The sequence below is a fragment of the Odocoileus virginianus genome, chromosome 23 (assembly GCF_023699985.2).
Source record: "Odocoileus virginianus isolate 20LAN1187 ecotype Illinois chromosome 23, Ovbor_1.2, whole genome shotgun sequence".
Lineage (NCBI taxonomy): Eukaryota > Metazoa > Chordata > Mammalia > Artiodactyla > Cervidae > Odocoileus > Odocoileus virginianus.
In genome coordinates this window covers 9,638,649-9,664,696 of record NC_069696.1, presented here as the reverse complement: position 1 = coordinate 9,664,696, position 26,048 = coordinate 9,638,649, and the positions used below count along the sequence as shown (strand labels likewise).

The 26,048-nt window shown below is 47.2% G+C and overlaps 1 protein-coding gene across 1 annotated transcript in view; it reads right to left on the bottom strand.

The window, feature by feature from the left end:
* The window catches only part of SREBF2 (sterol regulatory element binding transcription factor 2), a 57,160-nt gene extending 32,377 nt beyond the window's left edge, over positions 1-24,783 (bottom strand). The window contains exons 1-2 of the mRNA XM_020876904.2: positions 24,496-24,783; positions 635-1,081 (exon numbers count right to left, since the gene is read on the bottom strand). Of these exons, the coding sequence (XP_020732563.2) occupies positions 635-1,081; positions 24,496-24,583 (535 nt within the window). The 5' untranslated portion in view covers positions 24,584-24,783. The remainder of the gene's footprint in view (positions 1-634; positions 1,082-24,495) is intronic.
* Between the last annotated feature and the right edge of the window lie 1,265 nt (positions 24,784-26,048).

The window sequence follows — 26,048 nt, the reverse complement described above, 5'->3', positions numbered from 1 at the left end:
CCCCAGACCCGAAATCCCTGAAGCCCGCTGAAGAGCTGGCAGATCCTGTGAAATAAATTAGTACAGCAGGACTAATCCCACCCTGGGCTCCCCAGAGGGTCAGAGAAAAATCCCAAGAAAAGGGGCTGGGACACTGCAAGCGCAGACACAGCGCAGAAAGTTGCTGGTTCACTCCGCACACAGCCGAGGCCCACCACTTCGAGAGACAGGGTGCCTACGTCAAAGGTGCGTGCCTCTCCGTGGTGGATGCTCAGATGTTGGCTGGATACCGGGTTCTCAACCTACAGGAGCTGTGATCCTCCTGGGGCCTGGGTTAAGTTTCAAGACCCATTTCATGCAAATCTCCACCTCTAGTTCTCAGGATACCCCTGAGCCTACTGTGCCTGTCAGGAGTCTCTGACCACGAATCCTTGAAGCAGGCCCAACAGACATTAAGGTATCTGAAGAGCGGGAACCTGATCCTGCACCACGAGGCTCAGTTAACCAAAACCTCATTCAGACTGGGCCAGATCAGGAAGATTCTGTCATCCCCAGGGAGGCAGAACTCTTCACGATCTGCCTCCGCAGTGCCTGCAGACTGGCCAGAAAACTTTTGAACCCACTAAAGGCTATGGCATCTGAGTTCTCGAGTCACCTTGAAAGCTGGTAGCTGCATTCTGGTAGATGACGGGCTGCTGGATGATCCTCGTCTGCGGAGCGGTGCTGAAGGACGGGGTGATCATGACAGTCTGAGGCGGCAACGGGGCAGGGGGCGGGGGCTGCGGCTGGGGGCGGGGCTGAAGAACCGGGGCCGCCCTTGGCTGGGTGGGACCCGAGGCGGCGGGCGCCTTGACCTGGAGGGTCGCAGCCTGCGGGGAGGTGGCCGAGGGGGAGAAGGCCGGCAGCGGGACCTGACTGAAAGGCCGCTGCCCGGAGGGGTCCCCGCTCCCAACTCCACCACCGCTGCTGCTGCCCCCGCCGCCGCCGCCGCCGCCACCGCCACTGCCACTGCCACTGCCACCGCCGGGGAAGGAGCCGCAGAGCGGCTCTGAGAACAAGTCAGGGAATTCGCCCACTTGATTGCTGACAAACTGCAGCATCTCTGTGAACACACGGAGAGGGGGAATTTTACTGACGTCCAAAACGTCTAGTGGGTAAACGTGTGATAAAATGTCTAGGTTGTACCTGTTTGTGTATAGCTTTGGATCTAAAAAATTAAAGAAACTTGAAAAGTATTTGGCATCATAAACAAACAAGATGTTGATTAACTTTTAAATTTGCTTAAGAACCTGAGGCATGAGAACTTGGGCAAACTCCAGGCGATGGGAAGGAACAGGGAGGCCTGGCGTGCTGCAGTCCTCGGGGTCACAAAGACTGGGACATGACTTAGCAGCTGAACAACAACTGAGGCGTGAGAAAATCCAACAGCTTTCCCAAGACCAGGGCAGAGACGGGTGACCTCTCTCTCGCGTGGGGACTCAACGGGGCCAACATGGCCGACCATGGGCTAGCGCTACAGGACTTCACTTGGCTCCTGTTCTTCTCCCTCCTCACCACCTCCAGGCTCACCCTGCCCCCTTTCCTCATTGTCTGCATCAGGTCTAATAGGAGCCGCCTCTGTGCTGGGTGAGTGCTGCCTTTGGAGGGGACTGCTGGCCCCATTTTACAGCTGGGGGAGTCGCCGCCCTAAGTCTTTGGGGCTCAGCAGCCTTGCACTGGGAGGCCACCTTCAGTCCCGGCCAGCACTGCTCCCCACAGCAGAGCAGGAGTTGGCCAGACCTGACTCTCCTCACCACAGGCAGGCTCTAGGCCTTCCCGCCATCCTGGGCAATGGAACCTGCAAGGACGACAAAGGTGATGGCCCTGAAGGAATGATCTTACACTAGGTCGAGAACAAGGAAATCACTCGGCCAAGGTCACATAGCACATCAGGGCACAGCAAGGATTAGAACCAGTTCTTGGCCTCCCACCTTCAAGTTTCTTCCACTGTACCATCAGAAGGTCAGGGCAGAACAACCCGGGCCCTGGACTTCTCTGGCTGTGCCCCTTCCCTTTGGGCAAGGAGTCTGTGGGGCTAAGGGCATGTGTCCAATAGAGACCATGCCCCCCTTCTAGATCATGCTCTTAAGTACCTGGTACCCTAAATTCCCAGCCCTGAGGGCTCAAGCTTGCTTCCAGGGCCTCTTCCTCTGGTTCATCCTCCCAAAGGTTTACCCAAACCGAATTTAATCCACGACCAGCAACTCGTCTCTCATGACTCCTTCCCACCCCATAGGGCTGCTTCCCAATGGGAGTCTGGAGCCTCAACAGTGTCCGAGGTATTTTCAGATCTACAGTCCTCTACCCGGTCCACATCCTCTCCCTTTTCCTTTCCAATATATTCCCAAGAAACTACTGCTTGTTCCTAAACTGTGGCATCCTCCTCTCAAACTCTCAAGGTGGCAGGAGGCTCTGATCTGGTCACACAAAGAAAAAAGAAAAACAAACAAAAGCCCTTAAGCACTATCTCCAACCATTCTCCAAACCTCCACCAGCAAGCCCTTCCCAGGTCTCTAACTGTGTGTGTGCATGTGCTCATCATGCGTGTGAGAATTTAGGCTATGAAGAGTCTATGATAGGCAAGCAGAAAGCTACCCAGGGATTTCTAGTGTGACCTAGCAGTTCAGCACATTTAGTGTTCAGTCAGTTCAACCTGCTGGCAAAACAGCACCTCACAAGATTAAATGACTACACAGTGGTGTTATTTACCAACACCTCAAAACTCGGCTCCGTCCCCACTCAGCCCGTCACCTGTGGGAGGGAGGAGTGGGCAGAATACCACAGATAACTAACTTGCACCAACTAATTCCAATTTCTCATACATGATTATTGAAATATCCCCAAATTCAGCACAAAATTTAAACAAAATGATTCAGTGCTGACACGTTCCAAGCACAATTTCTTAAAATGCTTTAAGAAAGTGATTAAGAGAAACCTAATAATTTGTTGACCCTTCCCATAATATCTGGGGAATCAACAGAGGACTACTTTGTGAGCCATAAGACTCTTACTCCTCCACTAACTGTCCTAATCCATGGAAAGTGAAGGAGGGCTAAAGAGGCCAGAGGGCAGATGGGCACAGGCTTTGACACCAGGTGGATCTCCAATCTAATCTGCTGTGTGATCATGGGCAAGTCACTTCTTTCCACATCCCCGTTTCCTCACAAGAGGCTGCCACAAGAAGACTTGGCTTCTTTGTGGTAAGGATTAATAAGATAATGTATGCAAAGTGCTTGGTGAGAGGCTGATCCTTACAAAGATCGCTATCAGTGGGATCAGAAGCCCTAGTACACAGGTGCTTGGCTCCCTGTCGAGTGCTCTCCAGAAACTTTTGTGGGGGGACACTTGGGCTGGCTGGGGAAAAGTAACGTGCAGAGGTCACACAGCTTAGCTCACAAAGCAGGGTGTGTGTAGGCAGATGGAATGTGACTGCTTAAATTAAAAAAAAAAAAATCCTTCTCAACCCACATATGATGAGCTCCAGCAGAGCTATTTCCAGCCAGGCAGACGGGCACTGGGCTGAGGGGCACAGAGGGGCTGTTGAGACTAAGCACTTGAAGAAAGAAGTAAGGAAAAGGCTTTGGGAGCCACTGCCGCAGCAGGCGCGCTGGGCCTCCCCAGACCCAGCTGGCTGCAGGGACAGAAGGGGAGGCCGCGCAGGTGCAGATCTGCTCCGTACCCCGGGGCTACCCCCTGGGAGCGCCCCGCAGCTCCTGGCGCCTCCCTGCTCCCATCACTCGTGTGCCACGTCACGCAGGCTCCCATGTCCACAAAGAGCCACAAAACCTGGAAAAGAGAGGCCTAAGAGAAGGCAGTTTGTTGTTTTCTGTATAAATAATCTTCTCTCTTTTTGGCCGTGCTGGGTCTTCTTTGCTGTGAGGCTTTTCTCTAGTGGCAGTGCATGGGCTTCTCACAGCAGTGGCTTCTCTTGTTGCGGAGCACAGGCTCAATAGCTGTGGCTCACGGGCTTAGTGGGATCTTCCCAGGCTGGGGATCAAATCCGTGTCTCCTGCATTGGCAGGTGGATTCTTTCCCACTGAGCCACTGGGAAGTCTGGGTATTTTTATGGAGCTTTGAAAATGCAGCTGGGCAAGACATGGAGGACCAGACACGGGCTTCCTTGGAGCTGGGCCACCGCCTGAGGCGTGCAAACCCCAGCTCACTGAGTAGGGTGCAGGGGCGCTCCTGTCAGTCACCTTCCCCACCAAGCTACCCTCCTGTGTTTAGCTGCTTCATAAACTAAGATTCAAGTTGCCTGATAAAGTAAGCTGGGCCCCAAGAAACGACATGTGGGTTCTGATCATGTAACCAAAATTAGAGGCCTCGGCTGTCACCTGTGCCTGACAGTCCCAGGTTTCATCTGAAGAGACCCCAAGTTCACATGTACTTTACAGGGCCTGGGACCTGGAGGTAACATAAGCCACTGTGTCTGGCTCGATCCAATGGCATCTACCTGAGAATGAGGTAACCTGAAATCCAATCAGATTTATTTCAGTCAGAAATAAAGAATCTGAAGTTCCAAATGGGGTAACATCATTTCCAATACTGCAGCTGGTCAAAAATCCTTTCTGCGGGTGTTTGTTACTGAGCCCTGTTAGGTGCTAGAACTGTTTTACAAAGGTCATTCTTTTTTTTTTTTAAAGGTCATTTATTCTTATATTTTGTATTTATTATGGATCTTGGATTAGACAATGTTTTCTTAAAGATTTTTTTTTAGATGTGGACAACTTTTAAAGTCTTTACTGAATTTGTTACAATGTTGCTTCTGCTTTATGTTTTGGTTTTTTGGCCATGAGGCATGTGGGATCTTAGCTCTCTGACCAGGAGTGGAACCTGCAACCCCTGCATGGGACAGCAAAGTCTTAACCCCTGGGTGGCCAGGGAAGTCCCTAGACAATGTTTTAAAATAATTTTCTTAAAAATAAATAAATAAAATAATTTTCTTTTTTAAACCATAAAAGTAACATATTCACTACAGAGAAATTTAGAAAAAAATTAAATGAAAAAAAAAAATCATCCAGCAATTCCATCACCCAGAGACATCTACCATCAATGTTTTGATGTGTATCTTTCTAGGCTTCTTCCCATTCAAGGTTTGCTTGCAAACACAAGCATGCACACATGTGGGATGGTTTTACAAAAATGGGATCACACTGGGAAGATGCTATTTTGTCCCTGTTTCTTTTGCTTAATAAAACACAAAGAGTATGTAGTGTCAACCATTACGGACAGAATATCATCCTTTTTGAGAGTCCTACATTCATACTGCATTGTGTTGTGCTGTGCTGAATTGTATTATATTGTATTAATGTACCAGGATTTAACCACTTGGTTAATCACTTGGTGATGATGAATGAATGCTTTCATCTTTTTGGCATGATGAACAACTCTTACAAAAATCTTGAACAAGGATCTTTTCCCACTTATCTGATTATTTATTTTCTTAAGATAAAGTTCTAGAAATTAGATGGCTGAGTCAAAAGACAGCTATTCTATATATACTTCAGAAAGGTTATAACAATCTATATTCCTACCAGTGTTTTCCCACATTTATTTCTGTCCATTTGATAGTGGGAAAAAAACAACTAATTGTTCTGATTGACAAGAATGAGTATTAAATGAGGTTAAATGTCATTCCCCCATTTCACTGGCCATTTGTATTCCTTCTTTGCAAACTGCCTGCTCTTGACCTTTGTTCATTTTTCTACTGGGCTATTTGTCTCTTTTTACTGATTTGAAAAACTTTTACATATTATGGATTTTGCTCTTCCTTAAATATTTGCCCCGCTTTGTTGGTTTATTTGTTTTTGCTCAGGAAAAGAGAATGGCACAGTCAGGAGAGTCACCTTGTCCTAGCCCTGTAACCTGGGGTAAGTTTTACCTCTCTGAGTCACAGTCTTCTCACCTATAGAATGTGGCTAACAAGTATACTGAGCTCATCATGTTGTTGAGAGATAATCCACAGAATCTATAGCACAGTGCCTGGCACTTAGTATTCGCTAGTACATGTACACATAGTGGTTTCTGATAGTTTTGCTTTGACTTTATTTTATTTTTGGAAAACTCAGAACTGGATATATTAGGGAATAATTTGGGCATAAATTTTGTGTTTACTTATGCATTAAAGAAACACTAAAAAAATGCATAAAACCACACCCAGCTGAAATGAGCCACAGAGAAAAACAAAAAATGTACACACCTCAAACATCTAACAGCTTCGTCAGGTCACTTGCATGTATTATGAGTTATAACCATCCACATCTGGGGTCAGAATTTCCACTGGACTTCAGATAGCCCTTCTTCTATCAATTCACAGTAACTCATGAGCTATAACTTTCCAACACCCACTTCCACAAGCAAACCTCAGGTCTTTTTCAAGGTAGAGTGCTGTATCTCCAAGCCACTTAACATCTGTAAAACCGTTTTAGGGGTTGCTATCTTATTTATTTTTAGCATTTAAATTTTAATTTTTTTATTGGGCTATAGTTGATTAACAAAATGTTAGTTTCAGTTTTACAACACAATGATTCAAAATCTTTATAAACTATATATACTCTATTTAAGGTTATTATAAAATATTGGCTATTGTTCCTGTGCTGCACAATAAATAAATATATCCCTGTGGTTCGTTTATTTTATACATGGTAGTTTGTACCTCCCTATCTTTTTTTTTCCAGAATGCCTATTCATTTTTTCTCTGTATTTTCTGGTCTCCTACGAAATTTCTGAGTGTTGAGAACCTAACCCCACTTTCCCCATAAGCTCTGTGGTTTTTACTGTGGAATTCTGCATAGTGCAGTACTTTTTAGTAATGTGTATGTTGCATTACAGCAGAACAATTTTAATCCTGTGTAGTAAAATTACCTGGTTTCTGTTCCTCATCCCCAACTTCATAAGGATATTGACCTAAACCTTCTTCACTTTCTTTTGTTCATCTTTTACATTAGACCTGCCCAACAGAAGCATGGCGTGTGATGTATGTGGAACGAGGACATAACCAGTGGGGGAGAAGAAGGTAAACACAAAATCTAATCCCCAAAACATATCCTGCTTTCAAGCTGATGAACCTGTCTCCCCTCCTAGGATTTTTTTTTTCCCTAATTAAAGAATCTTAAAAAAAAAAAAAGTCCAATGTAGACCCCTATCAAACCTAAAGGTCAGTGGTAAGGCAACTTTTCATTTGTCCACCATTTTGCTATTTGTGATCACCCTTGCTTCTCAGGACCTGAAACATCTATGATCCCCATTCAGGTCACCTGGAGGAGCAGTAAAGGAGCTAGGCTGGCGACCACTCCCCTCAACGTAGAAGCCCTAAAGTGTAAACAATACCAGAAGGAACAGAGGGACAGCTACAACAGGCAAACTGCCGCCTTAAAAATCGATCCACTTTGGAGTAAGACATGGCAATACTCCAGTATTCTTGCCTGGAAAATTCCATGGAAAGAGGAGCCTGGCAGGCTACAGTCCATGGGGTTGCAAAGAGTCAGACACGATTAAGAGACTGAGCACACAGAGTTATCAGAGAATCTGATAACATCAGGAGAAGGATGAATGAGTCTATTTTACAGGTGCGGCAATTAGGGTAGGGCATTTCTCTAAAAGCCTCATGAATCCATGGTGTCTTATTAAATGTGCACTGGAAAGATAGCATTTGCACACAGTAAATCTGAAGATCTTCTGTTTTCTGGAGAATACCAAAATTCCCCTGTGGTTCAGAGATGTGTGGCAATGGCTTGAACATGTGACAAGAAAGCCTGAGTGTGCTCTCCAGCAGGGGCCAACAATTAGACCCTGAAAGACAATTCAGAAAGCAAGGCAGGTCCCGTTGCACCTCAACAAATATCAGCCCAGGAATCAGAAGAGACAAGTCACCCGTGGCAAAACCCACTGATAATTCAAGAAGAGACTCTCTAAGGATTTGGGTCATATGCCACAGAACTCTTCCCTTGATGCCGCATTTAAGACCCAAAGGGAGGTGGGAAAAGAAAAAAGACTGAATTGTGAAAAATTGAGAGTTTAAACTACAATAACTGAGAGATGACAACTAGCAGAATGAGCTCCTGCCCCACCCAAGGGAATATTAGGACTGTTAGAGAAATTAATAAGGTTTTATTTGTACAACTATTATTTTGTGTAAATGTGTGATCTGACAACAAGTACCCTCCAAATCTAGTGACTTGGAGTCAATATTTCCATAGAAAATGTGACCACTTATGAAATTTCTTGAAAATAAGTACTCAAGAAATGAAATATCCTCAAGATATTCTTTGAAATTATATGCTATGGCAGCTCTACAGATAAAATTATTCTAGAGATCTCTCAACTGAAAAAAAAAAAAATTTGATCCACTCAAACACAGGGAGGCACATTCATTTGCTAAGAAGCTCAGAGCACAGGGTTAGAATCATGTACTTCAGGGGAATCCTGGGTCACAGTCCTGGGGAAGAGGGAGGCTGGAGGAGGTGCTGAATGACACAGGATGACAAGCGGGTGACCCAGGTATCCTATATTTTAAGCGAGGGATGAGTGAACTCTTTACTGGCAAAGAAACCACAGAGGAAGGTGGAGGTTCTCAAATGCTTGTGTTTCATAACACACACAAATGTGTCACACACTCCTCTGCACATATCGAGTATTACATAACAAAATAATACATTGAAGGATTAAGAGAGAAAACACAAAGGGAAGGCAAGTCATTATCGGACGGCCTCTGGTCTGCCCTGGCTCTCTCGCCACCTGCCCAGGCTGGGCATCAGGGGCAGCCCCAGAAGACCCGGCTCAGCTGACCGGTGCCATTGTCTCTGGGCCAACAGAACCCGAGCCAGCTCTTGAGTTCCAATCGAAAGACCTTCAGTTGCTCTTTTCTTCTTTCCTCTGTAGTGAGTTCACTATGAATTTCTGGCAGGTCTCCTTCCACAGTATCACAGGGTTATCTCTTTGCTCCCCACTGCCTTGAGTTCAACCACAGCCTTCCACCTGGTGACAATCGTCCTGAGTATCTTGTTGGGCCAACAATCTTTCAAAGCAAATCAAACTTCTCTAGCAGGAGCTTCATAGGTTCCCACCAATGGCTCCCTCCGACTCCAAGGGATTTCACTTCCCACTCACTTTAGCTCGTCATTCACCCTGGAAAAGTACCCACTCCCTTCCTTGTCGGCACAAGCCTTTGGGAGGGGAGGAGGGGCTCTTTCTCCGAATGCGATCACCTGCCTCACCCTTTCTGCTTGTTACAGCCTTCTTCCTTTTAATTGCACAATTCCATTTCAAAACGACTTACAATTTCTTTCACCAAGGACACTTTTCTACCTCAGGTCTAGCCATCTTTTAGCTCCTGAACCCAGCTGTGATTTGTTTAAAAAAAAAAAAATTGTCCAAAACTTGAAGATAAGTGGGGGAAAAAAAAGTACAGTGTCTCTAAAGTCCTACCTGTCTACCTAAAGGTCATCTGATGCTCTCCAGAAACACAAAGTGGTCTGACTTCCTCTTTACTACTCATCAGGCAAACATTCTGAGATGTTCACATGTAGAAAATAAACAAGTTGCAAATGGCTTGTCTGGAGAAAAAGATAACCTTCTTTATTGCCCTGCAGGACATTAACCAGATATGTATCTAAATTTGCAATCTTACTTCTTTCCTACTATGTGAGTATCAGTTTCTTGCACTCTCCTTGAATCCACCTTTGTCATCCTGCTCTTTTCCTCAGTAATCTTCATAAATCTTTAGTACATACTAATGATATACTGGCATAAGAGTATGCTTCTAACATTAAAAAGTTTATTTTGTCATATTACATCCAGTAAGACATATTTTTTAATACTTTCCTTAGATCTTGTGCTCCACAAGCACCTAGACAAAACCTTCTACTCCCTGGGCCTCTCCAGGCTCACAGCGCTCCGGTAGTTAAAAGACTTGATATCAATTCACTGAGATGCCCTCACATGCAACCTTCATGCACTCTATAAAAACAGCAAACATGCTTTCTGAACCAAAAGCGGAAAGGACACCGCCTCATGATGGGACAAGATGTTTTTGAAATTTGGGTTACTCAGGAAAATCTAGACAAATTTCTGCAATTTCCACAAAGCTTCCACTTTTGGTGAAGTAGGTATATAAATGCAAGGTTTTAAATGTGTTGAACACCCACTGTGTGCTGGCGCAGAGATGACAAAACACCCCTAGACCTCAAGGAGTTAGTGAGAGTGACAGATCTGGTGGTGACAGTCACAGCAGACGAGGACAACACAGGGGATGTGATAAAATCACTGACTCCAGCCAGTCAAGCAGCTTCCTCAAGAAGCTGGAATGAAGGCTGACCAGGATACCGGGGGAATTCTAGGCCCAGGGAATCTTGTAAATCACGGCTCAGAGGCCTGGAGCTGCATGGTGGGCAGCGGGAGGGCTCCAGGCTGGGCAGGTGGTCAGGACCAAATCCTGAAGGGGTCTGCAGCTCATGGTAATGAACTTGGTCTCTCTCCTTCTTAAAGAAGGAAAAGCTACAGTCAGCAGTCCAGCAATGCTCTAGGAAGGGGAGCCCTGCAGCTCAACCCTGCTCACTCTGGTTTATATAGGGGGCTGCTGGCCTGCCCAGAGTCCCCAGACACCATATGTTCATTAAGAATCATTCTGAGCAAAGACGTAGGGCTGAGTTCTGACTTGAGAGGAGAATATCTAAACAGCTAAAACAAAAGTTAGAGTAACTTTATCAACAGAGGAAGAGACTTCTGAAAATCGATTAAAGGGAAGTTTGGTTTTTTTTTTTAAATTTTTGGCCGTGCCACACAGCATGAGGGCTTAGTTCCCTGACCAGGGATTGAAAATGTACACCTTGCAGTGGAAATGTGGAGTCATAACCACTGGACCGCCAGGGAAGTCCCCAAAGGAAAGTTCCAGTTATGTACGAAAACTAGGAAACAGGCCACCTATCTCAGGGGTTGTGTGAAGGGAGCGTGGCAAACAATCATACTAAAAAAGAAAAGCAGGATGTTGAAAAGTTAAACCAAGAATTAACTGGAAGACCAAAGAGAATGGGGATTCCCAAGTTTAAATTCAAAGAGGGCTTTCTGTGTGAAAATCAGAAGGCTGGTTGGAACTCTCATAATGTAATTGTGCTGCCTCTGGGAAAATAACTGATCTCTCCGAGATTCAGTTTCTCTACTTATAAATATGGGAACAATCCAAACTCCAATGGATATATATTAACATACAGGGATATGATCAGCACATACTAAAATGTCTTTGACTTTTTCAGTTTCTTTTTTAATCTAACATTTGAAAAAGGGTTATTTGTAGGTTATCTTCCAATTTAATCATTGTTTTTTTTTCCAATTATTTTTATTAGTTGGACCAATTTAATCTTTGAATAAAAGCCAGCAGTCACACTATTGATGTTTAAAAGCAAAAACGACTCAGTGAAAAAGCTAATAAACTTATTTTCTAACTAGAAATCATATTTATATTTTATTCAAATGCAGAGAAGGTGGTTATGACTGAAATTAAATTCACTTCCTATTGATTCTATGTGGACAACATAATAATAGCTGTCACTAATACCTACTTACTACTTCACACAAACCTCGATGCTAGTATTACTATTCTACTTTACAGGTCACAAAAGCTGAGGTTCAGGGAAGTTAAACTATTTGCTTAAGCCCTTCATATAAGCTACAAGATCTGAATTTATATCTGTACTGAGGTCTGCATATCTCTTCCATGCACTCTATTTCCCCCCACAAAACAAACATTTCTTGGATTTTACAACCAGGGAGAAAGATGCAAGATGGACCTGTAGCAACAATAAAGTCTGGGGGCAATCTGGGTGTGGGTAGAAAGGGGGCACTTAATGTAACCCGCCTCATGACTCCCAATACTAAGTTCAATTTTAATGAAAGAAGATCCAGCTCAGGGTAACACTCATGTAACTGACTCATGGGGGAGTAGAGGATAGAGATTTTTGCCTGACTGTATTTTGCCAGCATACTTTCCTTCCAAAGTAGTAAATCTTTCTCCAGATAAGACCCTCTGCCTTGACAAGATGCTCCTTTCCAGAACACCCCTCTTTCTTCAAATAAAGAACAAACCAATAAGACACATCCCTTAAGATCTGCATTCAACACACATTAACTGAGTGTACAGCATGCCAGCCAGACACAAAACTGAACACATCAAGAGGCACGTGTTCTGGCGGAGAAACCCTGTGTGAGCACCTGCCAGGGCCAGGTGCTGTGTGCTGGGTCCATGGATAAAAGGTCCATGATGCAGGAGGACACTGTCAGAGTACATTTCCTAAAAAGCTTCTGTTGTTGATTTTTACTGCAATTCATCTCATGCTTGTGTGTGAGCACTTAGAGACAAAGGTTAAATGTGATCTTTTGCCTTTTTTTTTTTTTTACTAGAAATGAACTTCATTGGCAGTGTCACCCAGTTGTGTCTGCTTTTAACACCTTGCTTGCGCAAACTTCCACTCATCATGGTATACAATTCAAATCACCCTGTGAGGTAGCTTTAAGCATTCTTTTAAATGAGTTAATATATGCACAGCACTTAAAACAGTGTCTGGCACAGAAGTGCTTGAAAGTGGTGATGGTGGTGGGGGTTGTTACACTGGAAGAAATAAGCCCAAGTCCAATGAGGGGTCTTAGGCAGGTGAGTCCACAAAGGCTCCATCCTGCTCCAGACGTCACCCCAACAAGCACGCTGGGGGGGCTTCCTCTCAGGAGACCTCCACCCCTGGGACTGTCCCACCTCACAGCAACTGTCCCCACCCATGGGAGAGCTCCACCCTGGGTCCCAGCTGGGAACCCAGGTCTTACCCAAGACCATATCAGAGGCATCAGATCTGTTGACTGCCCACATTTGAAAGGCTGTCTATCTTGTTTCTTTATTCCTTTGAAATGCATGCTTTTAGAAACAGATCAAGAATAGATTTTGAGAACAACAATTAAGAAAAAACTTAAGTCAATGACTAGCAGTAATAATAAAAATAGTATAGCAATTGTTCACATTTCCTGAGCTCTTACCACGTGGTAGCAATTACGTTAAGCACTTGACATGGATTTCATCACCTCATCTTCCCAACACTTTGAGATAGGTGCCTTCATCACCTCCACTTTACACACAATGAACACTAGGCACAGAGAGGTTAAGGAATTTGTCCAGGGTCACTCGTCAGCAGGTGATGGAGCTGGGACTGAAGAGTCAAGTTCTCAGCCACCACCCTGGACTGATGATTTGCTTCTGTTACTGTGTGGATGTCACCAGACAGAGCCTTGTTCTCGAAAGGGAACAAACAACCCCAGCTCGGGAAGGAAAAGCATGTCGTGCCAGGTGTCCTGCACCTCCTGCCCCTTCATCGCACTGCTGTCTCTCTCTCTCCCGCAACACAGAGACTGAAGGTTGAACAACAGGCAGAGAGGAAGACTCTCAGGAACAGCCCTGCACAAGCCTGTTCGGGGGGTGGCGCTGCACAGTGTCAGGTGACCGAGTGTCCACGAAGTCTGGCAAAAGCCACTTCTTCCACTTAACTGTCCTCCTGGGGGGCAAAGTTCCAAAGCTGGGATCTCAGCCTTTCCCAGTCCTTAAAACATTCAGTAAAGCAACCATACTCCAAGAAAAATTAATTTTAAAAAAGTCATTCAGGCAAAAGTGAAAGACCTGTGACTCATCAACCTACCCTCCCCCAAATCATTACCACACCCCCAAATCTCCCTCAGACTAAGGACAAAAATAATACTTCCAAAGCAGGTTACTAACCCCTGATACAAATCACCAGCCAGCATGTTCATACCCACTGTGCACTGCGGTGCTGGGAGCTCGGGGAACCCGCATACAGCACAGACTCCAAAGTGCCAGGTCCCTTCCCACCCAGCAAGCTCACAGGGAAGAAACTCAAGCAACCCAGAAACTGTGACAAGGGTGAACAGACAGGTGCCTCACAGAGGAAGGGCTGTCAGAAAGCAGAGAAAGGGCTGACTTGTCCTGGCAGGCAAGGAAAGCAGAGCCTCGAAGGGCGAAGAGACGTTTGTGACTTAGAGAGAGGCATGGGTAGGTGCTGCAGGCAAAGGGAACGGTATGAGCAAAAGCATAGCACCAAGAAATGTTCTGGAAGGAGCTTCGGCAGAGCACGTGAAACAGAGTGGAGACACGGAGCTGCCCACACTTGAGCTGTGAAGGGCCTCACTGAAGCCGCCTGCCATGGCACAGAAAACACCGCGGACGTCTGCCATTTCTGCTCTGTCTGCCATCCTTCAAGCCGAACCTCCCATGCACGCTGATCTTCCTTCTGGAGAACCCAAGCTGGGTTCTCAGCAGTAAGGTTTCCTGCCAGGCGGCTCTGAGGAATGCATGCGCCCACCAGGAACGTGACTCTAGGAAACAGGGACAAGCAGAGGCCACCGAGGCGGCGGGTCCTAAACAGGCTGCTCTGGCCTCTCCTTAGCAGGACTCTGTTGCTGAGCTGCCCTTGGCTCTGGCCCACGCTCCCGGTCTGGCTCTCCTGCTTCTCTGATTAGTCCACGCACTGTCCTGCCAATAAACTCCTTTTCTACTTGAGCTACTCAAAGCCAGCTTCTGGGGCTCATCGCCAAGCCTGCCAACTGACAGCACATGGGAGCAGGAGAGGGGCCTGATCAAAGCTACGTCTGAGGAAGGCCACAAAACAAGCTATCAAGAGGACAGCCTGCAAACTGCCTGAGCATGGTGGGCAAGCCTTACGAAGCGGCCGTCTGCTCAGCCTGGGACACTACTGCGCCTGCTCCCCTGGCCGGTGCCCCTCCTGAACTCTACCCCAGATCTTACCTTCCACACTGGAATCTTTGGGGGTGTACCCTGGTGGGGCCCTGGCACATTAAAGTTTGAGACCCTCGGTCCTACACTATGTTCTGGCCACAATGAATCACATATTCCCAAACGTATCAAATTATTCCTGACACCCTGCCTTTCCGAATTCTCTGTTCTAAAATGCTATTCACTCATCCTTCACAACTCAGCTCAAATGCCAGTCTCTGTGAAGATTTTCCTACTCCCCTTCCTTAGTGTTTCAAAAACTTGGGATTTTGTTTCTCTGTTCCGGTCTCTGTTGCATTTTGCTCTGTATTGTGACTGGCTGCTTAGATGTCAGCTCCCTGAAAGTTGAGACTTGTTCATTCATCTCTAATACCTGAGTCTAGTGATATGCTAGCTTGTGTGGGACCCAGCACAGAGCACAGATACGTAGCACAGAGCTAGGAACATAGTGGATACTCAGGCAGAAGTGGGATGAATAAATTTCTTAAATTAAATTAAAAAAATTTAAAACAACTTCTGACCAGAACAGGGGTTCCCAGACAGGCTTCCGGAGTAAAGGCATCTCCCAATTCATTCCCACAGAGTAGGGAAGAGTATGAGCTCAATTCAGAAGGCCCAAGTTGACTACTAACGCCACTTCATCAGAGCAGTAAATCTCGGGCAAATCATTTTATCTATCTCTACATCTTAATCTGCAAAATGGGAATAAAATCAAGCACCTCCCAGCACTGTCAGGAAGACAAATGTATCAAAGGGACTTTTGTAACGTGTTAGGCCTCGCAGGAATGTTTACACTTAGGAAGAAGCAGTATTTCCATGAGTTGCTATGGGATGATGAGGACCTAACCCAAGAAGACTCCAGTTTAACAAGGCAGTTCCACATCTGGTTCAGCAGCCAGAATTTCATCACTGATCCAATCTAGTCCCTGAACCCAACAGACCAATTCCAAGGGACAGATGCAGAAGCCACATTATAAGGGACATTTAGACATGTGTTCATTAGCAATTCCGAAGGCCTGAGAGATGCAGAAAGAGCTCTGTTTTCCAGCTTCCAAGCCATTCAATGGTTGAGGATTAGTTTCTAAACAGAGGTTTCCCCAGAGATCCTTCCTTTGAGGCCTCGCTCTGGGATCCTGCTACTCTTTAAAAAATTCCATCATGTCAACAAAGTTTAACCCATGAGGCTTGTGGTCCAGAGATGGAACACTTGACCTTGTTCTGTGACTGCTCCTTTGTGTCCACCCACCACACCTACAGAAGCCCTTTCAAAAGGAAAAAATAAACATTTTAAAACTGTATTCTAAAAAAAGGGCCCTTGGTCCTAAGAGTCCACTTGCAACTTGGAGCTACTTGTTCACTCTCAGATAAGAGTCAAAGAGAATGTTATACTCCCTGCCCTCTTCCATGCATGTGCTGTAGCTTCAGGCAAGTCTCAGAGCACCTGTGACACAGACAGCCCCAGTCCCTGCTCTGCAGCAGGACAGAAGGCTTAGATAAGTGCTGTGGGATCCACGGAAGCCACTTGAAGCGTCCAGCACAGGGCAGACCCTTCCTGATAAACACATGTGGACTGAAGGGAAACCTGAGCAGAGGAGGCTGGTCTCTCCAGCCCCAGCCCACCACCCACCTAGTATTCACAAATCTGAAGCCCCCTACATCAGATGGGGATTTGGCATGAGGGGGAGGAAAAGTACATGGATTTTGGAGTTGGACTGAGGTCACCAGTTTACAACTTACTAGCTCTGATCTGGGCCTCAGTGTCTTCATCTGTAACATACCATGCAACTGGAGAAAGAATTAAAAGCAAAAAGACAGTGTAGGTAAAAGGCCATACACACGGTGTGAAGGCAAGGACCTTGCTCACCCTGACAGGGCTATAGCCAGAGCCCAGCACAACACAGGCCCTCTGAAACGGTCTCGACTGCAGAGCTAACCAGACACTGTGCTGAGCACATAGTGGATGCTGCCTACAGTGTAATTTCAAAACCTGATGAAGGATGGAAAAGAAGTGGCGACTGCAGAGAGAGTCAATAATTAAAGAATAAGACAGTCACATTTACCTAGAGAACTAGGTAAATCCTGATGCACCTCAGGATAAATGACAGTACCTCTGTAAGATCAAGATGAAATGGTCCCATATTCATTATCAAATATGGTGTACGTCTGTAGGAAGAATCACATGATGGGAAACAGTTATTGCATGTCAATTTCGGTTCTGCCCAACAAATAATCACAGAAAGTCCACCCGTCTAGCTCAGAAAAACCACCCCCGTTGACTTTTAACAGTTCAAAGGAAAGTGTTGTGAGAGGTGAGGCTATTCATAACCAAAGGGCATTTCCTAAAATATCTGCAGATTTTGGTGAAAAGTAGTCATAAGAGAATTAGAACGAAGAACATTATAGGAATACAGAGTCCCAAAGAACTTTTATGCAAGGATAGAGGAGTCACACTTTTGGCAGCAGACAGGGCTGCCACCAACACACTGAATAAAGAGAACTCGGACAGAAGAGAGTCCTGATGACACAATGTAAAACAAGAAGTCATTTATCAAGTCCCCCAAGGCAGAGGAGGGCTGAAAATAAGGAACTGCTGTACCTTTAGAGCAATTCTAAACGTACGGAGAGCAAGCCAACCCGAAGAAGGATCACTCCAAGAAACCAAGTGGAGCAGAGGAGTAAGAGAGTTGCAACCACTAGGGTTCTGGGCAAGCAAAGGGAACATCAGAAGCACACGAAGGGACTGCTCAGGAAGTTGGTGGCTGCTCACTGACTGTCCAGTGGTCTCAAGTACAGGAAAGGCAAATGAGGAACCAGGAGGCCAGGACAAAGGAGCCTGTTATCTGTGCATTGTTGGGGGGGCTGCGTGGCATCAGCCCTAAACTAGCATAGAGAGAGGCAGAATAAAGGGACCAGAGTTTCAGACTCTAGCTGGAAGCTAAGGAGGACAGGCCTTCTGCTCCACCGTGGTGGGGGAGTAAACTGGTCCATCCAGCGTGGAGAGCATTGGACAGGACCTATCGAAACCACAAAGGAGTCAGAAGAGGATGTTACTTCCTGCCCCTTCCTTTCATGTTTTATCTCTTTTGATTCTGGCAGCAACTGTGATGTAGCTATCACCACCACACCTTGAGCCAGCAACCCCACCTCCAGTCATTCATCCTGCGCCTACACCTGCACATGGATTTCTCAAGTGGCTCAGTGGTAAAGAATCTGCCTGCCAATGCAGGAGACACTGGAGATCCGGGTTCAATCCCTGGGTTGGGAAGATTCCCTGGGGAAGAACCAGTGACCCAGTCCAGTATTCATGCCTGGAGAATCCCACCAACAAAGGAACCTGGTGGGCTATAGTCCAGAGGGTCTCAAAGAGTCAGACACGACTGAGCACGCACACATGCTTGCACATGTGTGAAATGATGAATTTACAGAGCTATTCACACCAGCACATTTTTCATAGTAAGACTGGAAAACACCCTCAAATGTCCACCAAAAAGGGACTGGGCAGATGAGTTACAGTTCATCTATATAATGGGAAATCATGCAACAGTGAAGAAGACTGGAAGGATCTCTAACATCAACACTGGCAGAAAAACAACAAAAACTTATAGCGTGCTAGCTATTTGTGAAAAATAAAAAGGGGAGCAAAAGTGAAAATCCATACATTCTATTTGCTTCTATCGGCATTAAGTTTTGAAGGATGTAAAGGAAAGGAAAAAATGAATAACCTGGGGGTTATGGACCCTAAGTAGATGATGACTTTCCATAGTATCCCTCTCATATTTTTCATTTTGCTTTATGAATGTATCATTAAAAAAATATTTTCCAAGTGGTAAGTTCCAATCACCACAGTAATTTATCATATTGAAAAAGTTTTTTTTTTTTTTTTTAAATGAAAGGGCTACAGCTGGCAGTGTGTAAGAGCTATCACCCAGCTCTTGACTTGAAGAGTCCTTGATAAGAAAAACACACCAATGAACTAACTCCAAAGTGATTTGCTCATCTGTGTTCAGAGCAACAGTGCTGAGGTTAATGAAAAAACTGCAAATGATGAAAATGTTCCACAGGGGCCTGAATAGGCGTTTGCTTCCTCAGATGAATTACACTGGATCACGTGACAATTACACCTCAACTGTTTCCATGTACAGCAACCTGTAAGTGAAAATGCTATAATGTTTCATGTGCACTTTAATATAAAGTTCATACACAAACCCAGCAGGGGAGACAATTTGATATTCAGGGGGCACTATTTTAATAAAGTTGCTTAAGAAGTTCCTTTATTAATTATGAAATTAAGGAAAGAAAAGATCTATTCGATACCGAAGGAAAAATTCACTTTTTAAAAAAAGCCATGTCTGGGCTGAGTATGAGGATGACAGAAAAGACTGAGAGGCAGGCAGCGATCAGAACACTGGGCCACAGGCCCGGAGTGAGCATGACAACATTTGTCAAGGGCGAGACCAAACAGACCCAGGAAGGAGGAGAAACCCAGGGAGACTGGATCGGAGGTGTGAGCAAGCCCAGAAGATGTATCCCAGGAAATGGAACTGGATGAAACCAGGAGCTAAAAACTCATAGAAAATAAACAAGCTAAGAGCAACAGCAGCTCTTTCAACCCAGATACTAGCACCAGTGATACATACTTCAGGGTCAAGACAAAGCTTACATCTTGAAAATGGGGTAAGAGGTAGATGGAGGCTCCACCTCTGAGCAGTTTTTCCAAAGCATGACTCACTGGAGAGACATGGAGTCAGTTTCTACCCCTCTCCTCACCTCCTCCCCCACCCCAGGCTGGCCACTCCAACCTTCCCAGTGATGTGGACACCAGGCTAGGGGCCCACCCAACACCTTGAACCTGAAGCGCTTTCCTTTCCTCATTAGACACACCTTTACAGAGTGCCTCTTTAGTGCCAGGTAGTGTCCAGGGACTCTGCCCAAGACGGAACTGTCTGCCGGGAGAAGCCAGCAGAGGCCCGAGAGACAATGCCACCCAAAGGCTCAGGAACCGCAGGTTTCTCGGCCAACGGGGGGCAGGCTGGGTGGCCAGCAGGGGGGCCGCATGCAGGCAGGTATCTGACTCTGCGAGCCCTTCAGAGCCCACCGAGCAGGCACAGACCGACCGCTCAGTCACATCAGCGGACATCCTTGTGGAGTTCAGAGCACCATGGATAAAGACAAGAGCCCACAATCTTCCAGGGAAAACAGGTCACACAGAGAGGGTAGGAGTCAAAATGGTATCAGATGCCCAACTACTGAAAGCGAGCAAACAACGAGGCAATGCCTTCAACCTGAAATTCTAAACTCACCCAAACTATCAAATTGGAGAGATTAGGATAAAGATATTTTTAGAGAGGTAAGGTTCCCCTCAAATTTACTTCTAATGTACTCTTTCTTAGGGAGGTACTGGAGGATGTGCTCCATCAAAACAAGGGAGTAAAAAAAAAACACATACCAAAAAAATAAGGGAATAAGGCTTCAACATGCCCCTGACCCCAGCTGATAGTCAAGGGTAGCTCCAGTATAAACGAGGAACAATAGACCTCAACCAACCATCAGACACAGCAAAAAGAGGGAAAGTTTCAGAAGAGACATCAACAAGGGGAATAAAAAGAACTGACTACCAAACTGAGCTTCTGTCACAAGATTTAGGACTAAGTTAGTTATGGGAACATGGAAAGTAAGCAAGTGAATAAATGGGGCTATTATAAACCCTAGGAAAAAACAAACAGTGACAAAAACTGTAGAGGATCTACCCAAGAGAAAAGAAAACATGCCCACAGAAAAATCTGTACACGAATGCTCACAGCAGCTTCATTTAGAATAGCCAAAATGTGGAAACAACCTAAATGTCCGACAAGTGATGAATCGATAAAACACGGAGTATCCATATAAGGGAACACTGGTGCAACACAGATGAGCCTCAATCTTATACTAAGTGAAGAAGGCCACTCAGTGTATGATTCCCTTCACAAGAAATGTCCAGAACAGGCCAATTCACAAGGACAGAACGTAAACTAGCTTGCTGAAAAGCTTCTCCAACCTTCTCCATTGAGAACCGCTGCCCCACTTGCCCTCCTGACTATGTCCTCGTTTTCCTAGCCTTAGACCACTTCACCCAATCACTTCATCCAGTGGATCTCCTAATTGCCAAATCCCACGAGTCCTTTCAGAGCCTTGTCATCCTTGCTGTCTTCTAAAGCCCTGTCTCCATCATCCACTGTTCCTCAAAAAGCTCACTTCCTCTTAGGTTATTATACTTCCCTCACCTGTCCAGTTCCATCTTTTCCTCTCACCTCTGTCCTCAACTCATCAATCTGAGTGACTAGTCTTCAATCTCCACCCCCAGTTTTGATGTTCTCCTGAGTACGTCTCTCTATTCCTACTAGCACCTCAATTTCAGTCCATTTAAAGACAAATTTTCATCATCTCCCCAAACCAGCTCTTCCTGCTAGCTTCTGAACCCTCCCAATGCCCTACATCAAAGCCTAAATGGGAACTTAAATTCCACCTCTGCTCTATCTTCAGGACCAAGTTTCACTGAGGCCAAGTCCTGTCATGTCCAGCACCTTGCACAATGGCTACTTCCTCTCCCCATCCCGTCACTCTCTTAGGATCGGCATCACACACCCAGATGGCTGTCTCCTTGAGGCAGGCATGAGTTCTCTAGGTGGTAGATACCCTCTCTACCCCACCACACACAAACAAAAAAAAATATGTGTTCATACCCACAGAGTCTCTTCTTCAGCTGACTAGCTCCCAGAAGCATCTAGCCCTGATCTGATCCAACACCAAGGGCTGAGCCTAATATTAATTATTCGACTCCTGCGTAGCTGGAAGTCCTTGGACTCATTCAAACATTCCACAAATATTTAATTCTAGGTGAAAGAAACAAAACAAAGGTCCTGGCCCTCATAGGGTTGATGTTCTGGAGGGGGGTGTATGGGTGAGCATTCAAGGATACCTGCAGACCACTGGTCTTCAGCCTGCTCAACTTTGCTCTAAGACCTGAGTCTAGGGCCATCTCTTTGGTGTGGTTCCTGGTAAGCCAGTATTTATCAAGCTCCATCCACACTCACTGACTTTCACTAACTGCCCTATATAACTGAGCTCTTCTACACTCAGTATGCTTACCAAGTGGCACAGTGGTAAAGAGTCTGCCTACCAATGCAGGAGACAAAGGAGATGCAGGTTCAATCCCTGGGTCGGGAAGATCCCCTGGAGGAGGAAATGTCAACCTACTCCAGTACTCCTGCCTAGAGAATTCCATGGACAGAGGACCCTGGTGGGCTATAGTCCAAGGGGTTGCAAAGAGTTGTATAGAACTGGGCATGCGTGCACACCACACACACACACACACACACACACACACACTACAGTTTTATCATCATTTATCTCAAGCTCCACAAAGCCATAAAATTCTATTTTCCCTATCTTCTCAGGTTCCCTATAGCTCAGAAACTACAGCTGGCATGTGAATACTTGTTGATCAATGAAGACAGGGAACCACTTTACCCCAAATCTAACATGGAGCCCTGTGAAGCCACTTAACCACTGCAGGAGTTCCCAGAATGTTCATTTTACTCAACAATCTATAGGGATAAGGTTACTACTTAACCACCAGGTAGTTCAACCCAGTGGACTTCCCCAGTGGCTCAGCAGTAAAGAATCCGTCTGCAATCTAGGAGACACAGGAGATGTGGGTTTGATCTCTTGGTCGGGAAGATACCCTGGAGAAGAGCATGGCTACATACTCCAGTATTCTTGCCTGGAAAAATCCCATGGACAGAGGAGCCTGGCAGGCTATAGTTCATAGGGTCACAGAGTCAGACACGACTGAAGCAACTCAGCATGCACACACACACTTTAACACATTATAAATTTATAAATGAAAACAAACAGGGATCAGTTTCGGAATGGGAATGCAAAATCCACACAAATATCTTTGTGTGAGGCTGCTGGTAGGCAGTTACACATATTCCTTACTGCTGTGTAAGCCTGGGTAAGTTAATCAACTGCCTTGAGCCTCAGTTTCAGGATCTATAAAAAAGGGATTAATGTAGTATAACAAGCACTGTCTACTTGATGGAACTTGTTAAGGATTGAGAACATTGATGCGCACTAACTGCTTAACACAGTGCCTGGCACACAAGTGCTCATGACATGTTAGCTGTCCTTGTTAAGTTCCAAGAACCTCCCTCCCTCCATTTGTCAACACACCTCTGTATTTGGGAGCATCCAACAGAAAAAGTCTGTGGTTAGATTTAGGGCTTCATTTAAGAGTCTTACCACACTGCCTGGATGACCAAAATAGGAAAACAAGGTCAGGCCACAGGGTTGTTACAGAAGCAAAATAAGAAATGGATCCTTTTCAATTAGCTGCTGCCACTGTCTCTTCCCCTGGAAGAGAATCCTCTACTGCCTTGGTGTCTTCATCTGTATAATGAGACGAAGCCTTCATACCTGCCTGCAAGGCTGTAGTAAGATCCTGGCACAAGAAAGCACTTTGTTAACTCCAGAGCACAATGCACCTGAGTCACTTACTGATTAAGAGCATGGGTTCTGGAGAATCTAGAGGGAGTGACCTGAGACAAGTTAATATCTCCTGACTTCGGTCCCCTATAAAACCAGAGCAGTAAGAATATCTATCTCAGGGATTGTAGTGAGGAACCAGTGAAACAATGTTAAGTGTTTGGGGCCTAGACTATCAGAAGAGCCCAACTGCTGGGCGTTATTATTATTACTAGGACAGGACTAATCCACTCATTGGACTTCTCACCCCCAAAGATCAGGTGAAAAGACTGTTTGCAGCGACGGCAACACTGCCCCAGTAACTGTGTGCTGTAACCAGCTTGGGTGACCTTGGGTAAGTCTCTGACCTCCAAACTTTGGGTTCCGTGATCACAAAATGATCCCCTGGTCTCCTACAGCTCTTCCTCTCCGCTGTGAAGGTGGCCGGAACAAAGGCCACCCGCTCCCCAACCCGTCCCCGAGGGAGTCAGGGGGAGCACAACCCAAAATTCCTGCGGCTCAAGTCCCTTTGCAGCGCGACAGCAGGAGCGCCTGGGTCTCTAGAGCGGGGAGATGCTTCCAACACTCCGCCGCCACCGCTCGCTTCATCAGCGACTAAGCTTCTCGCTGCCCCCTTAAGTTTTCCCAAGCGCCGGGAGAATTCGGCCGCGGTTCAACCCCGGGAAGACCACGGAGCGGGAGGACGCGGAGCCTGGGGGCCCGGCCGCGGGAATTTCCCAGGGTCGGCCACGCGGCCCGGCGGGGAGTGACAGATGCGACGCGGAGCCGCTTGGACTGGCAGGCAAAGCCGGACCTCGGACGGCGCGAGACGGAGGCAGCGGCCGCGCGCTCTCCGCGGGCCGCTCCCGTCAGGCACCCCCCCCCCCCAACCCCGCGACCCTCGCTGGGCTTCCGGACACGAGGCGCCCCCGGAGCAGCTCCCGCGCGGCCTGCGGGAGCCGAGCCCCGGGCGGGGCTGAAGCCCGCAGCACCCGGAAGGGTCGCGGACCGCCGCGGCGACCGCGCGCGCCGGTTCCTCCCGCGTGAGACGGGGCTGCCCGGTGGCGGGCTGTGTGTGAGGAGAAGGTGGGCGCACGCGCACCCGCGCGCGCCGCCGTAACCCCTTCCTCCCCGCGCGCGCCCCCGGCCCCCCGCACTCCCACCCACCCCACCCCACCCCACCCACCACTCACCGTCGATGTCCCCCAGGGTCAGCTCGTCGCCCAGCTCCGTCAGCGTCTCCATGGTCTCCAGACCGCCCAGCTCGCCGCTCCCGTCCATCGCCCGGCTCGGCGCAGAAGACCACCCCTCCCCAGCCCCACGCCTCCTCTGCCGTCCCGCTTAGGGAGACGCGGGGGCGGTGCCGCCGTCGCCGCCCATGACACCCAACAGCCCCCGCCGGGTTACCGCCTCAGCGGCCGGTGCCAGCCGCCGCCATGTTTGCGCCGCGCGGGAGGGGGGCGGGGCGGCTCTGCCCCGCCCCCAGTCCGCGCCCTCCGTGGCCCCGCCCCCCGAGCCGCGCACTCCCTTGTTTGTTGTCAATGGGACCAGGCTGGTCGTGGCCAATCGGCGCGCGGGCCGGCGCGTGGGGTGATGGCGCGTCGACGATCAGCAGCTCTGATTTGCATAGCGAGGCCCCGCCTCTGGCGGCTCTTAAGTGAATGCGAAGAGAGAGGCCCCCCGGGTCCTGAGACCAACCCCCTTTCCCCCCAAGTTTAAAGGAACCGTTCTCTTTTCTCTTGGTTCGGCTCCGCGAGCTAACTCGGTCCACCTGCTAGGGGTGGAAGGGTTAACGCCGTCAGCCCCGCGTCCGCTCGGCACCTCCCGGAGCGGGCCGAGAGCACATTACGTCATCCTCCCAGCTGTCAGCCTCCTCTCCCCCGACCCCCGCCTCGCTGCCCAGCCCACTGGGGCGGGCAGAATCAAAACTGGACCCCCAACACTGCCCACCACCCACCCCCCCTCGCCCCCGAGGAGTTTGGAGATGCTCTCTAATCGCGTTCCTTCCAAGCCTTTCTACAGAGACTCGCGAACTGCCCGAGTGAGGAGCGTTTGTTTTACAAACTCTGCGCCGTTGCACCTGCCGCGACCACGTGTTTACTCCAGCGGTCTCTCCTGGGTACCTCCGAATCTCCTGCAGTCCTTTAAGATAGTGCCAGTGCCCCGGAACCACCACAGGCCTTCTGGGGTGCGGTGCGAACACGACATTTTGACGAAGAGTTCCGCAGAGATTCTGAGGCGCAACCCACCCATGGATTCCCACTTCTTCAACCACCTCACTTCCCCACCTCGCAGCTGGTTACGACGTAAACAAATGTGCAGGTTTCTAGGAATTTATACTAAGGAATAGAAGTACAGTGCTCCATGTTCATCAGTGTTCCAGTGTTCCAGTGTTCCGTGTTCATCACGGAATCCCCTGTAACCTGGAAACACTGGGAAGCCCAATAAGGACCTGATGAATACATTACATCCACACAATGTAATACCATGGCATCGTTTCCTAAACGTGTATCTATTGACAAAAGACTTTCACAATATATTGTTAAAAGGGAAAAGCTGTCTCACTAGTCGGTGAGACAGCAGTTGCTTGGTGGTCAAAACTTAAAATCGAGTTCAGAGGTTGGGTGGAGGTAACCATATGGACATAATGGATCCACTTATGAACCCTGTGACTTTGGGCTGGTTAAATAACTTCTGGGTTTTTTTTTTTTTTTTTTTTTTCCCTTCTCATTTTTGTCATCTCTAA